At 40.3% G+C, this 20,924-nt stretch overlaps 1 protein-coding gene across 1 annotated transcript in view; it reads left to right on the top strand.

Moving 5' to 3' along the window:
• Positions 1–3,975: 3,975 nt before the first annotated feature.
• Positions 3,976–20,924, top strand: part of LOC132393595 (nuclear envelope integral membrane protein 1-like) — a 38,809-nt gene continuing 21,860 nt past the window's right edge. The window contains exons 1-5 of the mRNA XM_059969050.1: positions 3,976–4,372; positions 7,181–7,284; positions 11,148–11,385; positions 17,430–17,502; positions 17,965–18,055. Coding sequence (XP_059825033.1) covers positions 3,976–4,372; positions 7,181–7,284; positions 11,148–11,385; positions 17,430–17,502; positions 17,965–18,055 — 903 coding nt within the window. The remainder of the gene's footprint in view (positions 4,373–7,180; positions 7,285–11,147; positions 11,386–17,429; positions 17,503–17,964; positions 18,056–20,924) is intronic.

Genomic DNA, 20,924 nt, shown 5'->3' with positions numbered 1-20,924 from the left:
CTTTTGCCTACATCCTTTTTTAAAAAGTGGCATGACATTTGCTGTCTTCCAATCCGCCAAGACCTGCCCAGAGTCTAGAGAGTCTTGGTAAATGTTTACCAACGCGTCTACTATAACCTCCACCAATTCCCTCAGCACCCTGGGATGCATCCCATCAGGACCAGGGGACTTACCTACCTTCAGGCCCTTTAGTTTGCTCATCACTATCTCTTTAGTGACAGTGATTTGATCAAGGTCCTCACCTTCCATTTCGTCCATAATGTCATTCTTTGGGATATTAGATGTGCCCTCCACCGTGAAGACGAATGCAAAATAGTTGTTCAATGCCTCAGCCATTTCCTTATCACCCAATATCAATTTCCCCTTCTCATCTTCCAACTACATTGACTTTAACTACACTCTTCCGCTTTATATATTTATAAAAACTTTTTCTATCTGTTTTTATATTTTGTGCTAATTTACTTTCATACTCTATCTTACCTTTCTTTATTTCTTGTTTAGCTGTTCTTTGTTGCTTTTTAAAGTTTTCCCAATCCTCCAGTCTCCCACTACTCTTTGTGACTTTGTACATGAGCTTTTAATTTGATACTAATTTGATTTCCTTAGTTATCCAGGGCTGGCTCTTCCCACACTTACTGTCCTTACTTTTGACTGGAATATACTTTTATTGAGCACTGTGAAAAATCTCTTTCAAAGTATTCCACTGTTCCTCAAATGTCCTACCAAATAGCCTGTGCTTCCAGTCCACATTAGCCAACTTCTCCCTCATCCTGTTGTAGTCTCCCTTGTTCAAGCATAATACATTAGTTTTAGATCTAACTATTTCATCCTCCATCTGTGCAAAACTCAATCATACTATGATTACTCTTTCAAAGAGGATCCCTGACTACAAGATCGTTAATCTTAGCTTGTCATTGCATAGGACTAGATCTAAGATAACATTTTCCCTTGTAGGTTCACTAACATGCTGCTCAAGAAAGCCATCACAGATGAAGTCCTCCTCAAGACTTCTTTGACCAACCTGATTCACCCAATCTATGTGGAAGTTAAAATCCTCCATGGCAACTGCCGTTCCGTTCTTACAAGCCTCAGTTATTTCCTGGTTAATCGCCTCTGCCACTGCAATATTTTTATTAGGTGGCCTATAGACAACACCCACCAGTGATTTTTTCCCTTTGCTATTCTTAATCTCTACCCAGATGAACTCAACATTCTGCTCTGTAGATCTTATATCGTGTCTCACAATCGCCCTGCTCTCATCCTTAATTAAGAGCGCCACTCCACCTCCTCTGCCTTCCTGCCTATCTTTCCATGTTACCTGATACCCTTGGATATTTAATTCCCAGTCATCTCTAATTTGCAACCAGGTTTCTGTAATGGCTACTAAATCATATGCCTTGGTACTGATCTATGCCACAAATTCACTAACCTTGTTTTTAATACTATAGGCATTTACATAAAGTGCCCTTATACCAATTGTCCTTTTAGAATCTAGAGACTTATGCGATTTTTGCTTTTTACTTTTATGCACTCTATTCTTACTTTTTTCTTCACTAACTCTAGCTTTGGTTTCTGTATCACTTCCTCTCCTTTTCTGTGTGGGTTCCCATCCCCCTGCCATTAGTATAAAACCTCCCCAACAGCACTAGCAAACAATCTCCCTAGGACATTGATCCCGGCCCTGCCCAGATGTAGACAGTCTGGACAGTACCAGTCCCACCTCCCCCAGAAGCAGTTCCAATGCCCCAAGAATCTGAAACCCTCCCTCCTGCACCACCGCTCAAGCCATGTATTCATTCTAGCTATCCTGCTATTCCAACTCTGGCTAGCACATGGCACCAATAATAATCCTGAGATTATTACCTTTGATGTCCTACTCTTTTATCTCCTAGCTCCCTAGATTCAGCTTGTAGGACCTCATTGCACTTTCTTCCTATATCGTTAGTACCTACATGCAAAACGACAGCTGGCTGCTCACCCTCCCCTTTCAGAATGCCCTGCAGCCTCTCCAAGACATCTCTGACCCTTGCACCAGGGAGGCAACACACCATACGGGAGTCCCATTTATGGCCACAGAAGCTCCTCTCTATTCCCCTTACCATGGAGTCCACTACCACAACAGCTCCGCCACACTTTTTCTTGCTCTCTTCTGCAGCAGAGCCACCCACAGTGCCATGATCCTAGCTACTGCTGCCTTCACCTGATGAGCCATCTCCCCCAACAGACTCCAAAGCGGTATATCTGCTTTGGAGGGAGATGACTGCAGGAGACTCCTGTACTACCTTCCTGCTACTACTCTTCCTGTTGGTCACACCTATTCCCTATCTTTCCTTAGATCCTTAAACTGCAGTGTGACCAACTCACATTCCCAACCTGTGCAAATCCCAAATGCGGCAGAGGAAATATCTTTTTTTAAAAAATTTTTTTTATTAGTTTTTCAAAACATGTTACAAATTAAAAACCCCAAATCCCAATGAGGAACATTAAAACAGTGCAAAATTAAGCATACAATAACAATATGCTACAAAGGAAGAGAATTTAGCAAAAAAAAGCACCTGAATTAAAGACAAGTAAACTTAGTGTCCTCCCCAAGCCCCACAACACAAGAAAAAAACAACAGCAACTCCAGACCAACCACAACACAATATAGAGAGTATAAGTCAGGACAGCCAAACTCCCAGACTGTGAATACACTCAGCAACAGAGGGTAATAATGCCTTCTACCAGAAAAAAAAAGCTGAAAGCAAGGGACCAAAAAGAGAAAAAAAAACCCTAGTCAAGAGGAAGGTTATGAAAGTACTCGATAAAAGGTCCCCAGACCTTATGGAACTTTAGATCCGAATTGAGAACTGAATAATGAATTTTTTCGAGGTCCAAACAGGCCATGATGTCGTTAAGCCATTGAGCATGAGTGGGCGGGGCAACATCTCTCTATCTGAGGAGGATCAAGCGTCTAGCCAGGAGCGAGGCAAAGGATAATATTCAGCATTTGGTCGGACCCAGACATAAATCTGTCTCGCCCCAAAAACCAAACAGAGCAATTAAGGGGTTTGGTTCTAGGTGCTGATTCAGAATACACGATAACGTAGTGAAGACATCTTTCCATAATTTCTCCAAGCTAGGACAGAACCAGTACATATGGATGAGAGAGGCCACGCCCCTCTTGCATTTATCACAGAGCAGACTAATGCTGGGGTAGAATCAAGATAGTTTAGATTTAGACAAATGGGCTCTATGAACAATCTTAAACTGTAAAAGGCAGTGGCGAGCACAAAGAGAGGTTGAGTTAACCGATTTGAGAACTGAATCCCAGCTCTCCTCAGATAAGGAGACATTTAAATCCTGCTCCCAGGCCATTTTGATTTTAGGCAGAGGAAATATCTAATTGAGTTTGAACCCATGAACGTCAGTCCCCAACCCCCATATCCAGTAAATCCATTTTCCCATTCTCCATGGTGCTCAACCACTTTAAAAGTTGTAACTGTGCAGTATTACTTTATTCTGTGATAAGTCAAGCATGGTCAACAAATTCCAGGTCTTGAAGGTGCTACTTCTGTCTTACCACTGCCTGAAGAAAGAGCTCCTGGTCACTAGGATATTCAACACACAAAACTACAGGAGTCTGAGAGAAAAGAGAGTAGAAGAAAGAGGGAGTAGGAAGGAAAATTGGGGAGAAATCATGGGAAGGGGAGCAGGAATATTTGTGGGGGTGAGGGGAGGTAACCAGACTAGGAAGAAGTGGGGAGGGTAAAACCAGAGGGAGTTAGGGGAAGGAACTAGGGGCTGGGGATAAATCAAGAGTACAGAAATATCAATGGTGTGAGGGGCCCAGAAAAGAGAAGCTGACAATGAAAGGGTGAAAAGCAAAAGGCGATAGAAAACCGAGGGTGGGAAGAATAATAAAGATGGGATTGACGGGGTGGGGGGTGGAGTAGAGAGAGGGAATGATAGGGAGTGGGGACAAAGGGAGGGAGGATGCAGGTGAAGTGGGTAGGAGGACGCGGGGAGGTGAGCAGGAATGTGAGGGTGGGGGCGGACGTGGGGAAGGTGGTGGGCAGGTGTGGGTGGGACGCGGGGGAGGTGGCCAAGAGTGGATGGGGTCGGAATAGGGGTGAGGGAGGGCGGAATTTTGAGAAGGGGAAGTGGGGATGGAATGAACGCGGAAGAGGAAGACCGGATCCCGCGAGTGTGTGCGGAAGCCGTGCACTTCTGGACCGAGAGCGCGAACTGGAAGCGTCTCCACTCCCGCTTTCTCCCCGTGTCGCCGCGGGCAAAATGCAACGGCTCGACAATATCCTCGCCGTGTTACTGTGTGCTGCCTTCGCCCACCGGCAGGCCAGCGCGGAAGAAGAAAGAGGCAAACTGATCCCAGGTAAATCCCCGGTTTCGCTGCTGCTCGGAGCTCTTTCATGCTCCAGGACTGCTGCAGACTGCACCGATCAGCGACTCATTCACTCCGAGCAGCAGCAAATTCGGGCCGCTAACTGCACACAAGTCATGTACTCCAATGCACTGAGATCCGCACAACAGCAGCCAGTGTGTCCTCTCCAAATACCCTCCCCCTTCATGCACATGCACAACTTGGCACAGTCTGTTCCGCGTTCGGTTATCTTTCCAGAGATTATTATTGTTTTATATATTAGTGATTTTGGAAACATAGTTGCAGGAACTGAATTTAATCGAGCCTTTCACATTTTGATCTAGCACGTTCCTTTTTTTTTAATTCCGCATCTTCCAATGTCCTGTGTGATAGGAATATGCTGTAAACAGGCCCCTCTAAATGTAAGTTTCTTGCTTGTACACCAGCACAAGCTGAGGTACTTAGTGTGATCTGTTTCTGCTTTTGCATAATGGATGTAAGGCTTTTCTTAGTTAAGGTTGAAGGATTTTTGCATGTTTTGCACTTCAAGGAAATATTCTTTTGCCATTTTTGTATAATTGGCTACATCTTCATAGTTTAAAATTTGTAGTTGCTTTAGATTCCCATCAATTTGTTTCTGCATAGGTTTGATCTGTGATGCTGTAAGCATGGGAGTACAATTACAGATGTTGGGCTCAAAGCTTTGATGTTCACTTTCTGTCGTCAGATAATTGTTGATCTAACTGCAAAAGAAAGCGGTGCATTTAGGAGTGGAGAAAATATAAAACAATTCATTTATTTTTACATTTAATAAAGTCCAGACAATACTTAGGTAGGAATTGGTCAGGCCTATAAAAAAAATCTCTGTAGTTACACATTGTTGTTGTTACTTAAAGACAACACAGGATGGGAAGACAATTGCCACATTGAAGCTGGGGTGATATTAGGCAACTTTTGCAGACATTTAGTGAGACTGTGCATAACCTGAGAGTTTGATGGTCAGAAAAGTGGAAACAATTCTTTATATAGTTGATTACAATGTTCAAAATAATATCATGCTTTTCAAGTTATTGAAAGTATTCATTTCTACTGCAGAAAATATAAGCACAAGAATTTCAGCAAATGCTGGAAATCTTGAACAGTACACATGCAAAATGCTGGAGTAATTCAGAACGTCAGGCATCAACTATAGAGGGGAATAAACAGTCGATGTTTCAGGCGGAGACCCTTCATCAGGACTGAAAGTGAAGGGGGAAGAAGCCAGAATAAGGAGGTGGGAAGGGTAGTTTCACTATTTTCTAAGTACAGGTCCTATGTGGGTTCTGAATACCTAAATTATGGACATCCCTTACATAAAATGAGCTGTCATAATCATTATTAAATTTAAACAAAAACTAGTCTTGGAAACATCTGCTTGTATGAAATCTCCCCAGTTATAAGTCATCATTGCCTCTTCAAAACACAGTTATCTGTGAGAGGCCACTTGAGAGTTACTCTGTAAACTGTACAATAATATTGCAATCGGAAATGTTAAATTGCATGACACTTCAGTCTTATTGAAACCATGAAGACAATAAATGTTCTCCTTAATTGACCCTCATCAATAACATTCATTTGCAATACCGTGGAGTTATTGTGTGATTTGGTATATTTTCCAATTGATGGATAAAATAGACTTGTAAACATGGAACCTATTTGTAACTAGGGTTGACCCGTTTGAAGATCGAAGGACCTATATGATTCTTGACAGATTTCTATTCTGCAGACTAATATGGAATAGTTTTAGGTAGGAGAAAGTAATGCTATTTAAGTAGACACAGGGAATGTTTTTGAGGCTGATCTCTCAGCATGCAGTTTTGGAAGGCTTGAGATCCATTGGTGGATACCACCCTTATTATGTGCTCTCTTGAACCCAGGAAAATGAAAATCATTCCATTCAGAAGTGTACTAAGTACCAATTGCCTGGTTGGTACAAAACATTGTTGGGTTACAGTTGAGGAAGAATAGGAATGGTGGCCAATGAAGTCAAGCTAGAGCTTTTGCATATTATTTGGTAGTGCAAGCTTGGCAAGCAAAAAATAAAAGAAATTTAGACTTCTTTTCTCTTTGAATGTTTGAATCAAAGAAATCATGAAAGTCAAACAAGAACTGCAGATACTAAAAACCTTGAATGAAAGCAGGAAAAGCTGTAAAATAAGGCCTGTGAGGCAGGAAGAACAATTGAGTTTAAGCTTCAAGTCAGAGGCCATTTGTCAGAATAGAGAAAGAGAGAAAAGAGTGGTAGTTTTAAGTTGTAGAAAAGGAGAGATAAGTAGACAGGGCAAAGATATATCTGTGGTGGGTTTAGGCTAGTGTTGCTATGCGGATGGGTTGGCAATGAGGTGATTAGGGGTGACAAGAAGTGTGATATGTTGCAAATAGCAGGGCATGGTATGCTAATGGAGAGGGAGAAAAATACAAACCAGTGTTACATGTGAACAATTAACTAATTTTTTTCTTTCTTTCCTGTTTTCTGCTGAAGGGTCATCATTCTGAAATGTTAACTCCTTTACTCTTTCTACAGATGCTGCCTGATCTGCTGAGTATTCAGAGAATTTTCAGCTTTTGACTAAAATTAAGCTTTGCTCAGTAGCAGTAGGCTTATAAGTGTGTACATTTGAACATTAATCCAAGATTTCATCAAAAGTGGTGTTAACATTTTATATGCGCTCAAAAAGGAATGGAGGAATATAATGGCACAATATTTCAATTTTAATTTTGTTGCTTATCATTGAAAAATTTTCAGGAATTTATAATATTTCATTATGTCTTCCTTTGCAGTAATATTAAATGAAGGACCTCCATATTCTGGCGAAAAAATGGAGCTCTTTTGTTATGAATTTACCCAAAAGCCTATAATCACTGATTATTGGTCTGCCGTGCAGGTAAGATATAATATGATTTTCAATACAGAAAGACTGGAATAAACCTGATCAATTCATTTTGACTTAAAGGGAAAACATTTTGTACTTTGGGTGTTTTGTTCAAATAAGTTCCAGAATTATTTGTTCATGATGATTGAACAAAAAAAAACCAGGTAGATAGCTGGACAAGCTGGAAATGGGAATCAGTGTTAGAAGCTGATATGGTCAAAACTTTTAATGGAAGATTCGGGATATACCATGTGTATAGCAAAATATACAGTGAAAATGCATTGTTTGTGTACATCCAAGGATGTACTGGGGGCAGTCCAAATGTGTCACTACCCATTCTGGTACAGACATAGTATGCCCACAGTACTCATCAGATCAACACAGAACACAACAAACAACAAAACATTGAATGACATCCCTGCTGGCATTCTTGGGACAGCTAAGCATCTCACCTTTTCAGTCTGTTTATTGTTCAGTTCCTACTGCAGAGACCCAGTCACAATGTTTAGACGAGCACTTCTATGCAACGTGAAATAACACTTTTATGGTTCCAGACCTCCATCTCCCTTAAACTCAAAGTACTGGAAATATGCGGCGAATAAGGCATATCATTGGAGAGAGAAAAGAGATTAACATTTCAAACTGATGACTTTTCTTCAGAAATATGACAGCAGCTCTGTCTCATTGTCAAGTTGAAGTAAAACATCTTACCCTTCAAAAAAAAAGGAAACAGGGAAATTAATTTGTTCAGCCTAATATTAAATTCTTTAACCTTTTGTCCTGCAATGTAACCATAAGACATAGGAGCAGAATTAGACCATTTGGCCCATTAAGTCTACTCCACCATTCAATCGTGACTGATTTATTATCCTCCTCAACCCCATTCTCCTACCTTCTACCTTAACCTTTGACACCCTTCCTAACCAAGAATCTATCAACCTCTGTTTTAAATGAACTGGCTTCCACAGCCATCTGTGGCAATGAACTGCACAGATTCATCAACCTATGGATAAAGAAATGCATCATCTTTGGTCTAAAGGGTGTCCTTGTATTCTGACGTTGTGCCCTCTGGTCCTAGACTTCCCCACCAAGGAAACATCCTCTCCATCTCAATTTTATCCTTTCAATAATCAATGGGTTTCAATGAAGATCCGCCCTTCATTCTTCTAAAATCCAGTAAGTACAGGCTCAGAGCCATCAAACGCTCCTCATACATTAATCCTTTCATTCCTGGGATCATCCTTGTGAACCTCCTCTGGTCCCTCTCCAATGCCAGCACATCTTTTCTTAGGTAAGGGACCGAAAACTGCTCACAATACCTCAATTTTGTTCTGACCAATGTCTTATAAAGCCTCTGCATTGCATCTTTTTTTTATATTCTAGTATTCTCAAAGTGAATGCTAATATCACATTTGCCTTCCTTACCACTGACTTAATCTGCAAGTTAACCTTCAGGGAACCCTGTGCATGGACTCCCAAGTAATTTTACATCTCTGATTTCTGAATTTTATCCCCATTTATAAATTAGTCCACTCCTTTATTCCTTCTACCAAGGTGCATGAACATACACTTCCCTATGCTTTATTCCATCTGCCTCTTCTTTGCCCATTCTCCTAATCTAAGTCGTTCCACAGACTCGCTGTTTCCTCAACACTACCTTTTCCTCCACCTATCTTCGTCTCTACCTGTAACCCAACTGCCCCACCCTCTGCCCTATCACTCTGGTTCCCATCCCCCTGCCAAATTATTTTAAATCCACCCGAATAGTTCTAGCAAATCTACCCACAAAGATATTGGTCCTCCTCGGTTTCAGGTATAACCCATCCTATTTGTACAGGTCCTACCTTTCCCAGAAGAGATCCCAATGATCCAGAAAACAGTGACTGCCTCTGGCACCAATTCCTTAGCCACTCATTTATCTGCCAAATCATCCTGTTCTTGCCCTCACTAGAATGTGGCACAGAAGGCAATCCAGAATTTATTTCCCTTGAGGTTTTGTGGCCATAAATGGCAAAGCCAGCATTTAATAACTATCTTTAGTTACTCCTAAGAAGATGGAGTTGAACCACAACAATCCCTCCAGTGCAAATACTTGCATGTGTTGTTGGGATAAAGACGTTCCAGATATTAAAGCCAGTATCAAAGAACCAATACCATTTGTTTAGATTACCTCACTTGTTATCGCTTGGCATTTCAATCACATGTTGCATAAATCAAGATTTCCTGAAGCCAGTGTTTCCTAGGATACTTAAGCAGAATGCAGCTGTGGTTATGGTATTCATTTCTTCTTCCAAACATAGTTAAGGCAATGAGGTATTTCTGATTAATAAATGTCTTAAAACTTTCCCGTAGTTTTTGAAAATTAGACTATGATGTAAGATTTTTAAGTGGTGACTTTAGATGGCTTAGAAGATAGAAAAGTGAATTTCTGATATTATAATGGAGCTCATAAACTTAAGAATAATTTTATTTTCATTTGAAACATAGAAAACCTTATGATTAACAGATACTATTACCTTCTCCATTTTGTAAATGTCCATTGTAATTTCCATCCATGCGTTTAAAGTTGGGCTCTCCTGTGATAACCATTTCCTGGTAAGAGTCTTTTTACCAGTCATCAGCAGTATATTCAGTAAATATTTATCTCTTTTTAGCCAATCTCGAGGTATATACCCAAAATATATGGTCTTACTTTCTAAGGGTAGTTCACATTTAAAGATGTTTTGTAGAGATATATATATATATTTTGTAGGGATGTGTGTGTATATATTGTATATTTCAGATATTGTATGTATGTATGTATATATATATATACAATATCTGAAATACATCTTATGGACATGTTTGTTTGATGATGAACTTCAATAAAAGATACATTACACAAAAAAAGAAACATAGAAAACCTACAGCACAGTACAGGCCCTTCTGCCCACAAAGGCCAAGCATGTACTTACCTAAGAAATTACCTAGGGTTACCCATAGCCCTCTATTTTTCTAAGTTCCATGTACCTATCCAGGAGTCTCTTCAAAGACCCTACCATATCCGCCTCCACCATCATCACTGGCAGCCCATTCCACACACTCACCACTCTCTGTGTAAAAAACGTACCCCTGATATCTCCTCTGTTCCTACTTCCAAGCACCTTAACTCTGTACCCTCTCAAGTTAGCCATTTCAGCCTTGGGAAAAAGCCCCTGACTATCCACACAATCAATGCCTCAAAATTCCCATGTATATCTAAACAACGGACACTGGTTTAATCATGGGAATCTAAACAAGAAATATTTCATTTTCTGATCAATGCATCAAATGGAATTTCAGGTAGACAAAATAAATATGCTGGAGCTACATAGTTAAGAGCAGCTGAATATTTAATAGTAAAATATTGTGGTTCAGATTTGGCTGATTTGGACATACTACAAGACCTTCCTTCGTGTCACAATATAATTATATTGTGAGCATGGCAGCAGTTGCAATTCTGGGAAATATTCAGAATAGTAACTACATTTTGAAAGAATGTTGTTGGGTTTGAAGTGCTTTTGAACCTTCTAAGGCTGTAAATAGTGCGATCTAACTGCACGTTGAATTGTTCATTCACCATTTCCTACTTTCATGGATATGCTGTGTGCTTCAAACACAAAGAAAAGTAAAATTTTCATTGAAATGATTAAAGATACCTTGAAGATTTTGTTTTGATAATTCAAGACTGGAAATTGTTGATCATTTCAGTTTTTTTGTTTTTTCTTAGACATGAAAAAATTAGTTATATTTGATTAATTTCATTCTGCATTGTGATAAGTGTTATTACAATGTTTCACTTTGGGACAAAGAAGCTCCAGAAACATTTGGCCTCAACTATTTTTTCTGTTTTATAGATAAAAATCAACTGTTCGAAGCTATTGCACCTTACATATCCTGCAGTGGAAAACTTTTCTAAAAGATCTGAAACTCTGGTAGACTTTATTATGCACTTCTACTACTATGCTGCATCATCGACAGAGAGGCTGGCTTCGGAATTCAACATAAGTGTTGAACGCTTTGATAGAAAGACTTGTTTCAAAATAAACCCAATGAATTCTCCTTCACAGTATGGCATTACTGTAACAAAGCAATGTAAGTTCTAAAAATTACTAGCCTCTCGCTTATTCTATTTTTAATGTTGTAAGTCCTTCTTCCATATGTTTAAAACTTCTTTTGAAAACTAATAAAACTGTCGGGGCTGAAGCCAGAAGAACCTAGTGGTCCATGCAGCATCTGTGGAGGCAAAGGGATTTTTTTTGGGTTGAAATCTTGCGCCAGGACTGAGAATGTAGAGGAAAGTTTGCTAATACAAGGAGGTGAGAGCAAGAGGTATAAACAAGAGAAAATCTGCAGATGCTGGAAATCAAAGCAATATGCACAAAAATGCTGGAGGAACTCAGCAGGTCATGCAACATCTATGGAAAATAGTAAATAGTTGATGTTTTGGACTGAAACCTTTCAGCAGGACTGGGAAAAGAGGGTGGGGGAGGGAAGGTGGCAGGTGAAACTGAGAAAGGGGAAAGGATGAAGTGAAGAGCTGGGAAGTTGATTGTGAAAGAGGTACAGGGCTGGAGAAGGGGGAATCTAATAGGAGAGTGTAGAAGACCACAGAAGAAAGGGAGGGGAGAGGAGCACAGAGTGAGGTGATGGGTAAGTAAGGGGATAAGGTGAGAGAGGGAAATGGGAATGGTGAAGTGGGGGGGGGGGGGCAATTACCAGAAATTCAAGAAATCAATGTTCATGCCCTCAGGTTGGAAGAGCAACAACTTCTATTCGATCTGGGTAGCCTCCAACCTGGTGGCATGAACACTGATTTCTCAAACTTCCAGGAAGTGGTGAGAGGAGGAAGCAGTTGAAGAAGGGGGTGAAGGGCACTTGGAGCCAGGTAACGAATCGAGGTAACGGGTGAGGGAGGGGGATATTGATACATGTGATCAAAGGGCTAAGGAACCTACTGCCTTTCCCCTCCTTTCAGTTTGATTCATTACCCTTCTCTGCCTGGCTCAATCTTTTTCTCACCCCCACATTGTTTCTTTTCTCTTGGTTTGTCTTTCCTATCCCCTCCCTGTCTGCTATTATAAACTCATAATCTCTCTAACATCTGGTTCCACTTATCACCTTCCAGACTCTGTCTCTAACTTCCTCCTCCTCTTTCCTTACCCTGTTCCATCTTCACCCCAATTTGGTTTTTCTTTTCCTTATATTTCCACCTATCTCCTGCCAGCCTCAGTCACAAAAATCTCCCTCCCACTCACTTGGTAACGTGCCCCTCATCCCCCACCTCATCTGTTTCCGTCCATAATTGACTGGCCTCTGCATCAGCCCTCCCTCTTACTTCATCACACGGGCCATCTCCCCTCTACCCTCTCAGTCCTGTTGGAGGGAATCGACTCAAAGCATTGACTTGTGCCTCCACAGATACTGCTTGACCTGTTAAAATCCTTAAGCAGTTTGGTTTTGCTCTGGATTCCAGCATCTGTTGACACCGGGATCAAACAGAAATGCTGGAGGAAATTGAGCAGCTGGGTAGCATCTGTGAAACAAGGAGCCAGTTATTGTTTCAGGTCAAGGAACTTTCAAAAGTGAGAAAAGCAAGTTGGTCTATATTATAGAGAAGACAGGGACAGTAGCTGATGGGCCAAAGAGAGTGTATGTAATTGTGGATGATGCAGCCACTGAATAAGCGGTTCAGTTCCTTTGTCTGTTCAATGTGTTAGGTATTTTGTGATGTCTGGGTAATGTTCTGTAGTCTGGCCAACTTGGATGTGCTGAGAAGGACAGAATGTACAAATGGACAAAAAAGGAGAGAGGAACGGCAAGTGCCAATAGCTAGTTGTGGTGCAAGCAGAAAGGCCAAGTTATCTGAAGTTGACCAGTCCTGCTGGCTGCATTGTGCCCAGATGAAAAATGAGGTGGTGTTCCTCAAGCTTTGTTTGGGTCTTACTGTAACAGTGGTGGCACCCTCAGCAAGAGATCAGACGTGAAATAAAATGGCAAAAAGCAGAAGCTCAGGGTAATTCATCTGGACTGAATTAAGGTAGACGGCAAAGTGATCACCCAATCTGTGTTTGGTTTCTTTGGTTATAGAGGGGGCCATGTTGTGAACATCAAATGTAGGAGAGCAGATGAGAAGAAATGCAATTGTATCACTGTATTGCTTGAATTGATTATTGAAGTCCCTGGATGGTAGGAATGGAAAAGGTGAATGGATAGATTAGAATCAGGTTTATTATTACTGACCTATAGTGAAATATGTTGTTTTCTTGCAACGGTACAGTGCAAGGCATAAAAACAAAAAAACTTACTATATATTACAATAATAATTAGAATAAGTTACAGCTCTGGTTGTGAGGGACATGCTGTGGGGCAGGAAATGTTGGGTGGGGATGGAAAATGGACGTTTGAGTCATGAGGTCCCTGCCCTGCAAACTGCAGACAGGGGTTGAAAGTAAAAGGAGTAACTCATGGTGGGATTGTGTTGGAACTAGTGAAAGTTGCAAAGGATGATAAGCTGAATGCAGAGGGTGATGGGGCAGAGGGTGCGTACTGGGAGATTCTCTTTGATTTGTCCGGGGGAAAACAGGTAAGAGCAGATTAATGGTGAATGCAGGGAAAGTAGTAGAGAGCCCCATCCCCTACTGCAGAAGAGAAGCTATGTTTCAGGAAGAAGAATAACATTCCGAGGCATCAGAGCTGAAGGTCTCATCAATGGATAAAATACCAAAGGGACAAAGAAATTGTGGGAAAGGCGATGGTGTCCTTGCAGGAGGTAGGGTGAGTGGATGTGTAGTCAAAGATGCAATGGCCATCTGATGTTGTAAGAAATGTTGGGAGTTAATCTCTAACTCCTGAAGTGGGTAAATGTGAGAGTAGGGAAAAAGTTGGCAGCTAAAGTGTTAAAATCTCAGCTCTGTGTCACTAGGATATAGCAATAATGCAGTCATCAATGCATGAGAGAAATCGTTGCAGTTGTTATTGGTTCCATACAAGCTTGTTATAAGGTTTGTTCTGGATATCTGACAAAAAGGCAGACATAAGTAGGGTCCACGTGAGTTCCCATTGCTACACCTTCAATCTGTACAACTGCATGGGAAGATGTTGGGTACAAGGATAAGTTCCGTCAATTGGTGGGAGGGAAACTAACTGGTCCTCCATTTAAGCTGGAATGGAGGCCCTCAGGACTTCCTGATAAGGAATGGAGGTACAAAGGGATTGAACATCCATGGCCAAGACAAACCAGTTGGGACTGGAGAATTGGAGTTGTCAAAATGGCAGAGGATAATTTACCTTTATTCCAAATACTCCAAGGGTTATTTAGACTAACTTGTTTTCTCCCTGAATTCTGATACAGGGTTTTAGAATTGAAACATTAATTGGCTTCTCTTCTCACCACTGCTTCCTGATTGGCCGAGTTATTCCAGCATTTCTATTTTGGTTCCAAACTTTATCTTTGATTTACATTGTACAATTAGCCATTATCTTATTGTTGAGATGAATTTGGGAGGAGTTATTTACTGAGAATTTTTACTGTTAACATTTCATCTTTGTCTTTACTACAACTGAGAATATGTCTTCTCATCATGCAGACTAAAATAATTAAGTGTTGCAAAAGTGAATAACAATAAAGTATTTTCTTCCCCCATCAAAGGCACAAAATTACCCACTCACTTTGTTGATTTTTTTGTGTTGCTGTCACAGTTTGCAAACGAAGTCAAGAGCTAAACAAAATAAAGCTCTGACAGTTGGGTCCCTCGAGATTTTCATGATTATTGCAACTGCCAGCTTTTCCAAAGACTGGATATTATTCCTAATAATTCACCAACACATTTTAATTCACTTTTTTTTATGGTAGTGTGTTAGTGTGACACAGTAGTATGTTAAATTTTCCAGGGATTTAAAGGGATTGCTAGAAATAAACATGATTTTTGAGGCAGTATTGGAATGGACCCCAGTGAGTTGGAATGAAGCCTTAGGATGATGCCCACTGAGTTTAAGATGCCCTGATGAATTGAAAAGGAGTGCCGGAAATGAGACTGTGGTGAGTTTAAAAGCAGACTGGGAAACAGCACTTACAGAGTGAGGTGTCAGACCATATGAATTTCTGAACAATAGGATATCAGATAATCAGTTTTTGTTTAAAAATCTAGTATCTTTGGGACATTATTTGCATGCATACCACATAATAGAACTGGATGTCTGTTTTTAATGTCATGACGAATTCTTACTGCTATGAATGTAGTTGTAATGTATAATGCTAATGTTGTTTACTTTAGAGATATTAATTAGAGCAGCTTTAATGCGATTGAGTTTTCTTTCTGATCCTTAACAATGCAACCTAGTTCTCAGTAGCTTGTTCTTCAAAATACTGCTTTCTGTGACTTGCAGTGTTTTCAGAATTATCAGTTTGTTGCTATGCATTTACTGCAATACCAGAGAAGATGGTCACATTTTCCTTTGTGAATATAATGGAAAGCTACAATGGAAGCTGTATTTTACTGTTCAATGCTTATACAGTGCAGAATCATTATTTTGTATGCTGTAAAACTATATGGAGTATAAAAATATCATAAAGATTATGTATAAGTGTCTGTGTTGGATTTAAGTGTTCCCATAAGACTATAAGTTAAAATTTGTAACAATTCAGTAACCTTGCTAAAGCTCATTCAGTTAGAATTATTATCTGACGTAAGGAATGCTTTATTCAAATTGCAGAATTTATACTGAGAATTTTAGTATATTGATTACACACACGAAATGCTGGAGCAGTCAGCAGGCTAGGCATTATCTATGGAAAACTGTACAGTCGACCTTTCGGGCTGAGACCCTTTAGCAGGACTTAGGATGTTGCCATAAGCGAAGTATTTTTTAAATAAGAAAGCTTACTGATGCCCTAGTTGTGGCTTAAAACATCGAAGTACAGGCCGCCCACATTCCAGAAATAACCTGATGCATTAACTCATCCCCTCTTCCCCCCAACCCCCTCCTCCCTCCCCTCCCCCCTCTTTTCCTCTCCTCCTCCCCTACCCTCCTCCCTCCCAACCCCCTCTGTCCCCCTCCCCCTCCCCCTCCACCTCCGCTACTTCCCTCTCCATCTTATTATATAGGCAGAATAGACAAAGGAGAGAAAATGGATGTTGTTTATTTGTTAAGTACACCCAATGGCTTGGCATGTACAGCCATCTGTGGCAGAGGTGCAAATGAACTTGGGAGTTCTTGCACAGAATTACCTAAAGGTTAATTTGCAGGTTGAGTCATTGGTAAGGAAGGTAAATGCATTTCAAGAAGACTAGAATACAAAAGCAAGGATGTAATGCTAAGGCTTTATACGGCATTAGTCAGACCTCACTTGGAATATTGTGAGCACTTTAGAAAGGGTGTGCTGGCATTGGAGAGGATCCAGAGGATGTTCTCCAGAATGATCCCAGAAATGAAAGGGTTAACATCTGAGTGTTTGAGGGCTCTGAGCATTGACTCACTGGAACTTAGAAGAATGGGGGGGAGGGCGGCAGGAAGCAGTTGAATCTCACATTGAAACCTATCGAATATTGAAAAGTCAGGGTGCAGTGGATGTAGATAGGGTGTATTTAAGATGGAGGTTGATAGGTTCTTGATTAATCAGGGCATCAAAGGTTATGTGGAGAAGGCAAGCAAATGGGGTTTTGAGCAATAATAAATCAGCCATGATGAAATGGCGAAGCAGATTTGATGGGCCAAATGGCCTAATTCTGCTCCTGGGTCTTATAGTCTTATGTGGTTCAAATTATGTTTTTCAAGAAAAAAATCAGTTTTATGTTCACTTATAAGTTGATATAATTTGACAAAAGTCTGAAGAATGGAATCGTGCTATCATTGTTGCATTTGTATCTCTATACATCCATTAGATTTTACTCAGTTCCTATCCAGGTCCAGTATGAGTTTTATCATCCCTCCATCACCGCATCCACCCAACCTCTGTCCCAGAGTTCCTTATGAGATAAAAAGAGCATTGCAACTCTAACAGGGGAGAAATGGGAAAAATAGCATTGGGTTAACTCCACAAAGGTTGAGGGTCATTGTTAGCTGCACTTACCTTTAAAGGGAGGTAACTACTATGTATAATAATGTGATTTCATTGTTATTTAAAACGTTTGTTACAGCATTTGCACCAAAGCTGTTTATTCTGTTTGTGACTGGAATTATCCTGTTCGTTTTTGCAAGACCTATTAGCAGGTACTGTATTGTAATTGTAATTGTATCCACATTGTTTCATACTGAGGAATAATCTTTATGCAGCATAAGAACCTGCACAGTATATTGAATTAATCACTTTAATTTATTCTAATTCAAATTCCATGTTACAAAAATTAAGATGGAAGCTAAAAAATGATATTTCTAACATAATTACTGTATGCATTTTGCAAATCCCAGAAAAATAAGCAAATAAGAAGCTCAGAGCCAATTTAACATGCATTTTAAAACCATTAAGATTTTTTAATATTGCCTATTGCTCTCTGTAAACTATTTTATATGTCTTACCATGACTGAAAATATTTAATTACTTTATGTATCACAAAATTGGAGTGAAGTTTTCCTTTTGTATTAGGAAATTTGTTATGATATAAATAGTTTTACAATTTATAGCACATGGCTACTGTTTCTGACAATGATGATGTCATCTCCCACCTCTTGCAGGAGTGAACTGTTTTATTACTGTGGTGGAGTTACTTTAGGAATCTTTGCAGTATTAGTCCTTATCGTCCTGGTTTGTAGAAGGTGGATCCAAGTAAGAAATATTTTTTATTTTTAAGAACAGTGGATTTGAGTTAATTGGGACACACTGGAACCAGTACAATTTGGCCCAATTAAGTGGCTGCCCCAATTAGCCAGAGTTTCATAGAAATAGTTAAAAAGGTATTTTTTAAAAAAGGACAAACTATCATTTAACTGAGTAGCAAATTAAGTATTTAAACGAAACACAGAACAGACTAGAACACATCTAATATTACTTGCTGGTGGTTATCTGTTGTATTCAACAATGACAGGAACCCCATGCGAGAATAGTTTTTAAAGTGGGAAAGAGCTGCACTGGGCGGTTACACTATCTTGACCTCAGAAGTCTGCATCTGGTGATATGAGTAGATATCACAACTGGGGTCCTCCTTGGTTGCAATGGAGGACCATGGTTTCTGTGCCTCGTCATGCCTTTCACTCTCTACAGGGCGTTGCAGAACTGCCTTCCTGGCTATTGGATCTCACTGCAGATCTCATCCACCCAGTCTGCCAGAGCTGACTTTGCATGCTAGGACACACATGTCCCTATCTGCCAGCTACCTAGTTTAGTCCACCTGTTGAAGTGGTGTACCAGGGTGTGGCCATTGTCACATGCAAACAGCTATTTGGAACCACAGGTGAGAGTTCAGTGTTTGGTATCGACATTCAAGATAATTGTCGATACCTTCAAATTCTTTGTAGCTCCTACCTTGTTGAAGTAGTGAAATCATTTCATTCTCATTCCTAGCTGTTTCACGCATTTCCAAGCCCGAATGCTTGAAATTTCAGTGAGCAAAACCATTCTGAATTGCTTACCAAAATTAGTTACAAAAATAGCAGCCTTTTGAACAGAAACACATGGAACTGATGCTGTTTGCCCTAAGCATGGTGTAGTGTCCAATGGTCACACAAGTGTACGTGACCGACACTAGTTAGAAAGTTTTCGGCAACAGTCTCTTGTCCCAATTAAGTGAAGGGAATCCCAGCTATTTTCCCATTTAGTTTCTTGTTTTTTAAGAGTTGTCCCAAATAAGCAGCTGCCCCAATTAACTGGAAACCACTGTATTTGAATTCTGTATGTGGATGATAATGGTATTCAAATTGCATCATTTGCTTATACTCGGTGTATTTCTTTCTATAATTATTCTTTTTCTCATGTTATTGGTAGATGAAATAGAAGCTGGACGGGGTCAATGTGCATTCAGTAAGATAATGGCAAAATTTATACACCATATCTTTTGGCATGGTAATATTGTGTTGGAATTACCAGACTAGTAATCAGAAGTCCTGGACTAATACTACAGAAAAATGAGTTTAAATCTTGCCTTAGCAGCTAAGTAATTGTGAATGAAACTAAAAACTCCATAGTGACGGCAATACGATTGCTAGATTGTCTGGGAAAATTCCACACTGGGATAGATGCTAATGACGGCCTCAGAAGTGGCCACTTGCTATTTGAAGCGAAATAAGGATGATACCGGGTGGACCACCCAAGACATATTATAGATGGTTGGGGAATCTCAAGATATCAGATTAAAGCAAAGAAGTGGCAATGAGGTGGATGTTCAGTCCTGATCTTAAAAAATGGCCTACCCTTGCTGTTCTTACCATGTGCTTCAGGAGCTCAGCAGTTGAGGCAGCATCGATGGTCGGAAATATATAGTTGATGTTTTGGGCCGAGACCTTCTCGGCTCAAAATGTCGACTGTTTATTTCTTTCCGTAGATGCTGCCCGACCTGCTGAGCTCCCCTAATGCACTGTGAGTATTGCTCTAGATTTCTAGCATCTGCAGTACCTCTTGTATCCCGCTATTCTTATACTGTAATTTGTTTTACTGTTGGTAATGAGTGCAAGCACAGGGCCGGGGCTTTTATTCTCCATCTCTTGCCTGCCTATTCAGTTGTGAGGCCACCTTAGGTGATTTTTTCATCCAGTTGAAGATGAGAATCCCAGTTTTAAGATAGCGATGGATCTGAAGCGGCATCAGACTTCAAAAGATATTCTGCTGTCGAGGATGTTTGGAGTTAAATTTTGTAAGATGCATTCCTCCATGGGTCCTTGAGAAGTTCTTGATAAATTGTGTCAATGAGAAATGCAGAAGTGGTTGCCAGGGAAAGCATCAGTTACACCAAAATGAAGCGGGGTACTGCACATGTGTGACAAACTGCTAAAACAGCTTGCAATGAAGAGTTAATTGACTCCGCTATCAGCAGATTGAAATAAAGTGCTGCAACCTGCCACACCTAGGTCTTCAACAATTAATCAGTTAAATGAAGGGGATTTCCAGAACATTCTCATCCTTAACAAGCTTTCTTCAGCCAACTCAGCTGCATAGCATGTCATATCATAGAAACAGATGAGCCAAAGGCAATGGAACCGAACAGTGTTCCAGCAATAGGAATGAAGGAGTGCAGTAGAAATTGCTGCGATCTCATGTCCACAAACATGAAAGATTCAAATCAGCTAATTATGTCCTGTCAATCCTCAGCAACAAGAATGGTTGTTGCTGACAGAGCTATCAACACTAACCTGCCTGGTTTAGCTTTGCCAAGACCAGGATTCAGGTCCGGAGTTTATCTAAACCTTGGTCCAAAAGTGGACCAAAGAGCTGATTTCTAGATTTGAGATAATAATGACTGCGCTGGTAAAACTCAAGTCAATAGGCTTCAAAGAGAAATTTAAAAAATGAACCGTTCCTGGTTGGAGTTGCAGCTTGCATAAAGGAAGGTGGCTGTGGTTTCTCAGGGTCACTAGGAGATTACTGCAGATCTCTGTGCTTTCTTTCAATTCATCATGGCCCGAGATTCTCCCTCTCCCTTTCAAGTCAGAGTTCCTGTATTTCTGTTCAGTAATGAGTTCCCTGGAAAATGTATTATAATGCA

This window comes from Hypanus sabinus, chromosome 4 (genome assembly GCF_030144855.1).
Source record: "Hypanus sabinus isolate sHypSab1 chromosome 4, sHypSab1.hap1, whole genome shotgun sequence".
NCBI lineage: Eukaryota > Metazoa > Chordata > Chondrichthyes > Myliobatiformes > Dasyatidae > Hypanus > Hypanus sabinus.
The sequence above is the reverse complement of the archived record's forward strand: the minus strand, read 5'-3'. Positions and strand labels throughout refer to the sequence as shown.